This window comes from Mycteria americana, chromosome 15, assembly GCF_035582795.1.
Source record: "Mycteria americana isolate JAX WOST 10 ecotype Jacksonville Zoo and Gardens chromosome 15, USCA_MyAme_1.0, whole genome shotgun sequence".
Classification (NCBI taxonomy): Eukaryota; Metazoa; Chordata; class Aves; order Ciconiiformes; family Ciconiidae; genus Mycteria; species Mycteria americana.
Window position 1 is genome coordinate 4,685,353 of NC_134379.1, and position 8,654 is coordinate 4,694,006.

At 56.8% G+C, this 8,654-nt stretch overlaps 1 protein-coding gene across 1 annotated transcript in view; it reads right to left on the reverse strand.

The window, feature by feature from the left end:
• The window catches only part of NXN (nucleoredoxin), a 53,949-nt gene extending 52,232 nt beyond the window's left edge, over positions 1-1,717 (reverse strand). The window contains exon 1 of the mRNA XM_075518447.1: positions 1,351-1,717. Coding sequence (XP_075374562.1) covers positions 1,351-1,668 — 318 coding nt within the window. The 5' untranslated portion in view covers positions 1,669-1,717. The remainder of the gene's footprint in view (positions 1-1,350) is intronic.
• Between the last annotated feature and the right edge of the window lie 6,937 nt (positions 1,718-8,654).

The window sequence follows — 8,654 nt, forward strand, 5'->3', positions numbered from 1 at the left end:
CCTGCAGCAAACGAGGAAAAAAGCCGAATCCGGGTTTCAAACCAGCTACACCTCTTCTCAGCAGAGAGGACATCACACGGCGCAGTCGGACAACAGACAACTTTTCCTTAAACGACTCCTTTGCCTAACAAACGGTGTGACAGTGCCAGCAGACCCATTCGGAGACCCGTTCCGGTAGAAGTGGTCCCTCTCATCCCAGTACAGCCTCGCAGAGCCTGAACACGGGGGGTGGATGCCTGAGGGGGCTCAGCCGCCCCCTGGCCCTGCAGGTACCGGCGTTACCCCAATCCCCACTGACGCGAAGAACGCGCCTTGCTGAGAACCGAGCCAATGCCTGCCCGCTGCTTTCAGACCGGCAGCCGCAATCACGCGCCGGAAAGATGTTTAGAAATGGCACTGTGGGGCACCATCTTTTTAATTCTTACTCAATAGCTTCCAGAGATTAGAGTTGTAAAGACTTTTTTTTTTTTTAAAAACTACCAACGTTGCAGGCTCGTTGGGATCTGGAAGCCCAGCCTTTGCCTTCCTGTCCCTCACAGCCTTCCCTGTCTGGGTCTTACAGAGCGCTTTTTGTCAATATCCGTCTTTCCAATTAAACTCTATGGATGAGGGACTGTAACTTGTAGAGTACTGAACACACCAGCTGCTAAAGGAAGATGAATAACGAACACCGTCGCACAAACTCGCCTGGCAGCTTTGCCAGCAGCTCTCAGATGAGCCGGGCTCCAACTCGCTCCTCAACCACCAAATGCCCTCCCACGGCTGGTGGAAGCCATGGCCCCTTTCTGTGCCCAAAGCCACGCAGGAGCCCACGGGGACCCTCTCCGCGGCCCGCGCCGAGGCCTGCTTTCCTCAGGCTGAGCGGCAGCCGCCCGAGCAGAGCCGTGGTCCCGGGTTTCGGCTCGGACCTCTCACACGCCTTGCCTGCCCGCCCCGCTCCTCTGAGGGACCCGTCGAGGCCAGCGAGCGCCCGTCCGACCGCCCCCATGAAACCGCGACCCCCAGGCCGGGGTCCCCCCCCTCACCCCCCCGCCCGTGGAGGGGGACGGAGCCTGCAGGGTTTCCCGGCCCGCTGCGGCGCGCAGGCCCCAGCAACCGGAGTAGCCGGGCGAGGCGGCGTCGCCCCGCGGGACGGCAGCCGACAACCCCCACCCCCCCACCCCCCGCCCCGGTTCCCCCCGGGAACTTTCTGGAAGGCGCCCACCCCGCGCCACGCGCCCGCCGCCACGCGGGAGCCGCCCCGACGGCGCGGGGGGGGGGGGGGGGGGGGGGCCGGCCGAGCGCCGGCGCCCCCAGACAAAGCCCGGGGCGCGCCCCCCCGCCTCCGGCCCCGCCGGCCCGCGGTCTCACCTTGCGGTGCTTGTCGGCGAAGGGCAGCGCCAGCCAGGGCATGGCCCGCACGGCCTCCTGCCACTGCTGCTGCTCCTGCTCGGCCGACACGAAAACGATCTCGAGGCGCTGCCCGCCGGCCGCCGCCGCCTCCCCCCTGAAGCGCCCGTAGAAGGCGGCCAGGCTGGCGCCGAGCTGCGCGCAGGGGCCGCCGAGGCTGCAGCCGAAGTAGAGCCCCACCAACGAGACCCCGCGGGCGGCCAGGGCCGACACGGCCACCTCCTCCCCGTCCGCGGCCACCAGCACCTCGCCCAGCACCTCCGACAGGGCGTCCGCCATCCCGCCCCGCTCCGCTCCGCCCGCAGCCGCCGCAGCCCGCGCCGGCCGAGCCGAGCCGAGCCCCGCCCCGCCAGGGGGCGCTGCCGCGCCGCGCGGCCCCGCGCCCGCCCCCGCCTCCGGCAGCGCCGCCCTGCGCCCCGCACGGCCCGGCCCGGCCCGGCCCCCCCCCCCGCCCCGTGCCCCGGCGGTGCGGCCCCGCAGCCGCCGACACGCACCTCCCACGGCCCCGCTGGCTCCCCACGCGCGGGGGGGGGGGGCCAGCTCAGCCCTCAGCGCCGGGGTGGGTGCCGGGCTCGGCAGCGCCCAGGCCGCGGATAAAGCCCCCGGGAGCCTCCCCCAGGCCTCGGGCCCCTCCAGGGCCCGGCTGCCCCGGGGAGAGGGGAGGGAGGGATGGCGGGTGACTCGCCGCACAAGGAGAGGGCTGCACCCTGGGCGGGCGCTGGCTTTGCTTCAGCGCTCTGTCCCCCTGCCAGGAGCCGTCACTGCTGAGGACCAGCGGCTAGCTCGCCCTTGCCCCGAGCCACCCATCCTGCAAACGCTGCCTGACCCCCCCGCTCCCAATGCAAACACCCCCACCCAGCTGGGACAGCGTCCTTTAAATCACTGCCTAGAGAAGGGCGACTTCCAGCCGGCCGCAAGTGTCAGTGAGGGCAGAGCAAGCTGCAGAACAAGAGCGCTTCCCTTCTTTGTTTTCAAAAATCTAATGTAAATACGTGTTTACCCTTATCAATGGCGGTGGAAAAACCTGAAAGCCAATCCAGAAGTGTAAACACAAGTAAATTTGGCTGCATTGAACTACACCGTCTGGCTGGCTGGAATACAGAAAGGAAATAAAGCATAAACAGTGACATGCAGACCAGGCTTTAAAATGTATTTGCTCGTTGTAATCAGAGTCTGTAATCTGCAAGCCCGCAGAATTCACTGCAGCACGGATCCTCAGCCGCTTCGGTCTGACGTCCGTGTGTCCACGCCGCAGGTCCTGACCCACCTGCCCTCGCCGGCAAACACCTCTGCGAGCGAACACACACCCTCCACTCTCACACGCCGGTAAAGCGAGATAAACGTGTGAACGTGTGCGAGGCTGAGTCCAGAGGACGGGTTTGGGGGGCTGAAGTTTGAGGCTTTTTGGTTTGGAGCATCTGCACGTGTTCTCTGCACACACACAGCTGCACGGGCGCTGCGAAAACACGGGGAGCAAAGTGTGGGCACAGGTTGGACACCTTCTCCATTTTACTTTTTGAAAGAGCCCCAAGCCAGCACTCTTAAATCTCGCTAGCTACCGTAAAAGACACCTTTATTCTTACAACCCTTCCTTATTTGGCTTCTTGTTGTTGCTGCTTTCAATTCTATTTAAAATCGTTGCAGAGCATCCAGAGCCATTAGGGGATGCTTTATAAATACAATTAATTATCATTATTATTATTATTATTACAGCTTTACAATCTCTCTTTTCTTTTGCCAGACCTGCTCCCTAGAGGCAGTTCAAAGCAAAAGGAGTTTTGTTTTTATTTATCCTGCCTTATCTGCCTTAATTAAGTATTTGGGCTCTTCAGGGCAGGGAAGCTGGTTTTTTAAGTCTGCAGCCCTGAACTCGACCAACCCATGCGGCAATACAAATATTCTGTTGTAAAAATAATATTTATGACTGCAGTTAATTTGTCTGGCCCCATTTTTAGTGAACAAAGCAGAAGTAAGATGCTCTGAAATACAGCACAAGTAAAAAGCATTTCTCTCTCTGAAATAACAATAAAATGAAATGAGGAAACAGCTGTTCTTACCTCACACCACAGCGTGAGGTGTGACTGAACTGAGGTTAAACCATGCAGGGCGTGCAGGGCTCCCGCTGCGGGTGGATGTCCGCCCGTGGGCAGGCTCCGCAGCAGAACCGTGGGTTCAGGATGCCCATTCGAGACCCGCTGGAAACATTGGAATTAAAGAGGCAGGGCGACATCACGGGGCTTTTAATAAGCAGATTCTTGTCTATACAGAGACAGTGCCATTCTGCATTTCCCTAACTCCTATTCATTTTTTCTAAGGACCGTTTTTTACACCGCACGCCCTTTGCCTAGTATATATTCTATTTTTCACTAAAGTATTTAGCAAATATTTGCGTTTGCCCGGGTTTGTTTCCCCCACAACCAGTATTTATTAGGGTCCTGTCGGCAAGAAAAAAAAAAATATTGACGAAACGCGGCAGGGTGAAATTGCTGAGCCCGAGGGTGCTCCAGGGGAAGACAGAACGGCTGCCGAAGGGGCGGGACGCGGCCCGTTCCTTCCCCCGCCTCCCGCCCTGCCGGTGTCGGCTCGGAGGGAGCGGGCTGACAGAGCCCTGAGGGAGCCCTGAGGGAGCCCTGGGGGAGCGGGCTGATGGCGCTCTGGGGTAGCCCTGAGGAAGCTCTGAGGGAGCGGGCTGATGGCGCCCTGAGGGAGCTCTGAGGGAGCGGGCTGATGGCGCCCTGAGGGAGCTCTGAGGGAGCGGGCTGATGGCGCTCTGAGGGAGCCCTGAGGAAGCTCTGAGGGAGCGGGCTGATGGCGCCCTGAGGGAGCTCTGAGGGAGCGGGCTGACGGCGCTCTGAGGGAGCTCTGAGGGAGCGGGCTGATGGCGCTCTGAGGGAGCTCTGAGGAAGCTCGGAGGGAGCGGGCTGATGGCGCCCTGAGGGAGCTCTGAGGGAGCGGGCTGACGGCGCTCTGAGGGAGCCCTGAGGAAGCTCGGAGGGAGCGGGCTGACAGCGCCCTGAGGTAGCCCTGAGGGAGCGGGCTGATGGCGCCCTGAGTGAGCTCTGAGGGAGCGGGCTGACGGCGCTCTGAGGGAGCGCTGAGGGAGCGGGTTGATGGCGCTCTGAGGGAGCTCGGAGGGAGCGGGCTGACGGGCCCCGAGGGAGATCAGAGGGAACGGGTTGATGGCGCCCTGAGGGAGCTCGGAGGGAGCGGGCTGACGGGCCCCGAGGGAGCTCGGAGGGAGCGGGCTGACGGCGCCCGGGACTCGGGCGGAGCGGGAACCCGCGGGGCGCCAGCGCCACCTGCCGGGGCGGCCGCGCACGGGCAGCCCGGAGCCGCCCGGGGGGGAGGCGGTGGCACCCCCGAACCCCACCGGTGCCTGCTGCAGGTGCCCACAGAGCCGGGCCGGCGGGCGAGCCCCCACCCAAGGCGTTGGGAGCAGAAATGGCAAATTGAGTTGAGTTCACGCGTGCTGTTTCAACTGGGGAAGCTGGTCAGGTTTTGTGGCTTCTGCCCAAAGCCGATGATAGCGAGCTGTGGGGATGTACGCTCATCAGACTGAGCAAATTAAACCCATGGCAGCAAAAAGAAGAAGAGAAAGGGATGCTCAGGGCGGTTTTTAAACAGCGGTAGCTGAGTTACCCTAAAGCCACAACGTAAAAGAAGCCATCAAAGAAAACTCCTATTTAGCAACAGCAGAGAGGAACAGTCTGGTTAGTCTCAGTCTTTGGGAAGGCAGCTTTCCCGGGCACAAAAAGGAGCCCCAGGTTAGATCCCAGCACACGCAGCACTGCAAGGGCACGGGCAGGCAGCAGCACACAGCGACGGACACACAGCAAGGCAAAGGCACAGAGGCCGTGAGGGGCTTGCGGGTGCCAGTGAGACGCTAGATTTCTCGTTGCCTTTTTTTTTAAATAGGCAACCGCCTTTTGGACAAATTCCATCCACTGTAAACATCAGCTTCCAGCTTCTCTATAACCCTTCTTACAGAGGCATGTCTGCACTAGCAAGCTGGGACAAATAATGGTGTGAACAGTCCTGTTTGTGTGACTGTCCATGCCAAAAAATAGCGGTTACGGGCAATAAGAGCACCCAGGATGATTAGAGACCACTGAGAGGTGCCCACTCCCGAGTTCAACCTTTCTGGCAGCTGTGTAACTGCAGGTCCTGTAACCACTTCAGTGCAGCAGCTGCATCACCAGCCAGCACCATTTAAAACATTATTAGACATTATGTTTTTTGACATTACTGAACATTAATTATACCTTGGAGACGCAGGCAGCAGTGGAACACCAATTCTCCTGGGTCCGAGGAAGCCTCGTCAATCTGCAGGATGGACTTGAGAACACTTACGTGGGGTTAAACAGAAAAACCATCCCTGTGTACCCAGTAGAGAGGCTACCCTGCACTAAAGGTCACTATAGTCTAAAATCATTAGCATGTTTTGCTAATGCACTTACTACTCCAGAATACAGTAACTTTCTTTGCAGTCAGGTCAAGGGGAGCTATTTGAAGACGACTATTCTGGTTCATTCTCCCTGTTGACAAGCCCCAAATCCACGTGCTGTATCCATGATGGCTTTGATCATCTGATCTTATGCTGTGGCACTTAAATAAAAACTAATTTGATTGCAAAAGGCTCTTTATTTTTTAATTTAGCTGTATTCTGAACTCCACATTGCACAGAGGGGAGTGGATTTTCCACGGTATCTGGACATCAGCCAGCAGCAAGGTCTCTTAAAAGAAAGGGACACTCTTCAAACAGTTGAGCGTTTGACATAAATCCATTGTGTTCTGACATTTTTCTTATTTGGTAGCTCTTAATCGCAATGGTTCCAGACACGGTACATTTGTGGGGTTTATTTTAGTAATGGGATGTTGGCTGCATTTCAGAATATGGACATACATATCTAGAGAAAGCCCTGGGTAGTCATCCTGCTGGAAATCTGCAGAAAAAAGGCCTAATTCTGCTCTACAGATGATGCAAGGAACTGCAGTCCTTCTCCCCTCAGCTGCTTTCTTCTGGATTCACAGCAGCATCGCTGAGAACCGCACAGGGTCCCAGCTGCTGAAACCAGCTCCAACAGGGCAGGCCATCTGTCTGCTCCAGATGGTTTGTAGCTGGTCACACATTAACTCCTTTAAACAGGTCTGTGTTAAGGTATCAGCCTTCCAAAACGCTGCTCCAAATTCGCTGGAGGTCTAAACTGACCGAGTTCAACGATGTTCCGCTCTGAAGGAATTTGACCCTTCAAATTCTTCTAACTGGTGTTGCAATACTGTTAATATCCGGATTGCTGAGGGCAGCTTGGTGCAAGGCTAGCGGTACCTTTGACCCTCCCCATCTGTCTGGGGGCTCCTGCAGATGAGCCCTGCCGAATCTCGCCGGGCAGCTGGCAAGCTCCTTGCCCCCATCACAGAAAGGGAAGGAGCAAACATGCCGGCATCCAGTGCAGGGCTCAGCCTGCAAGTTTGCACTGCCCCACGTCCCCCTCGGCAGCTCACAGGCTAATCTGAGAGCAGGGAGGCTGAAGCAGAGCCAGGTCTGTCATGCTGGCATCAGAGGAGACCTCGGGGCACGCTCGCTCACCAGACCAGGTCCTGGGGTGCCCGTTCTGCTTCCCAGCAAGACTGGGATCCACATGTGATCACAGAAACAGAAAACAGCTCTTCTGAAAGCAAGTATATTCGATTCCAAACAGCAGCAGCAAAACACAAGAAGAGGGTTTCAATCACAGCCCATCCACGCGTGCTGGGCTCTCTAGGGGCTAGTCCTGTACCTGGCTCCTGGGGCTGGGAAGTAACATTTCTCCCCTAAGCCTTTTTAAAGTTCCCCCTATTCTTTTCAAAGACCTTTTCCCCAGGTTTCTGCCTGATTCTCTGCCTCCTCTTTGCCAGCCCAAGGTATTGATCTCAGCAGGGTCACAAGTAAACTTCAAAGGGACTCACACTTGCGCTGCTTGTTGAGGACCACGAATGGCACCATCTGAGCCTTATCACTTCCCCTCCTGCCTCCACGTGAGATGTGAGATAACGGCACCGCAGGAACCCTCTGGCCATCCCATAGCCAGGCTGGCAACAGCCGTCACACCACCAGCCAGGATGCACGTTGTTCGCTGCTAACTACTTCTATTTCTTCATGGCTGGCACTGCAGTGCCGTCCCGCAGGCAGCTCGGGCTCCGGCACACGCACCCAACTGCCCGCTGCTCTGCCGGCTACAGGGGAGGGAAGGATCACGGAGAGAAGGGGCAGCTCCAGCTCGCCAAGCCCTGCACAAAGCGGGGCTCTGTGCCCTGCTTTGTGCCCCGCTTTTTTTGCTCCAATGGCCATTTGGAGCAAACACCAGCAAAACTTGCTGCCTTTTACCTAGCACAAGACTGGAGTGACACCTTCTCTTTCGTTCTTCAGTCCATTTTCCACCCTCAGAAGGCGGGGCTGAGATTTGCACACTGGCTGTCTTAACATCAGCATGAAAAATCTCTATTTTAGCCCCTTTTCAGTGGTGCTGAGCAGTCCTATCTGCAGCTGAGAGCACTGAGCACCTACGGCAAGAAAGGCCTTGAGTCTCTGAAACATTAATGTAAGAATCTGACTTGAAGTGTCTGTGTCTGAAAATGTTGGCCCAGCATGTTTCCATTCTGCAAGTCAGTTTGTTCCTCTCCTTTCCGCCGTTGGAAAGGAGCAAAGTGTTTACCTGAGCCCAGCCTGTGCCCACTGCGAAGCACATCAGGGTGGCCCAAGCCACCCAGGGTGGGTCACGGTGATGTGAACACCACCAAAGGAAGAAGAAACTGTTCCAAAGTTAAAATATGCTCCCAAACTTTACATTGAACTTCACGTTGTTCTCTCCTCGCTTGTGAAAAGGTTTTGGTGCTTTGTGAATAAAATCCTCTGGCTACACTGAAACATGTGTTTCTTGAAGAAACAACATCACGTAAATTTTGCAGGTCGCTCTTTCCCCCTTGACTACCATCAAAACCAGGAGGAACTCAAGACCAGACTGCAGCAGCATCAGGCACTCTTTTGTCCTGAGATACCCTGATTTCATCATGGCACATAAAATCAGAGTGGCTATGACTCACCACTGCTACTACACAATTTTTCGTGATGTCACATTATATGTGAAAGAGCAAGGCGGTAAGTGAAACATTAATGAGACTTTACATTTCCGAGTGGTGACACCACAGCTATAAGGCACCGAGGCAGCGTTTAAACAGCCGTAAAAGCAAGCCCCACTTTCCACTGTAATTTTCCGTGCATTAGAAAT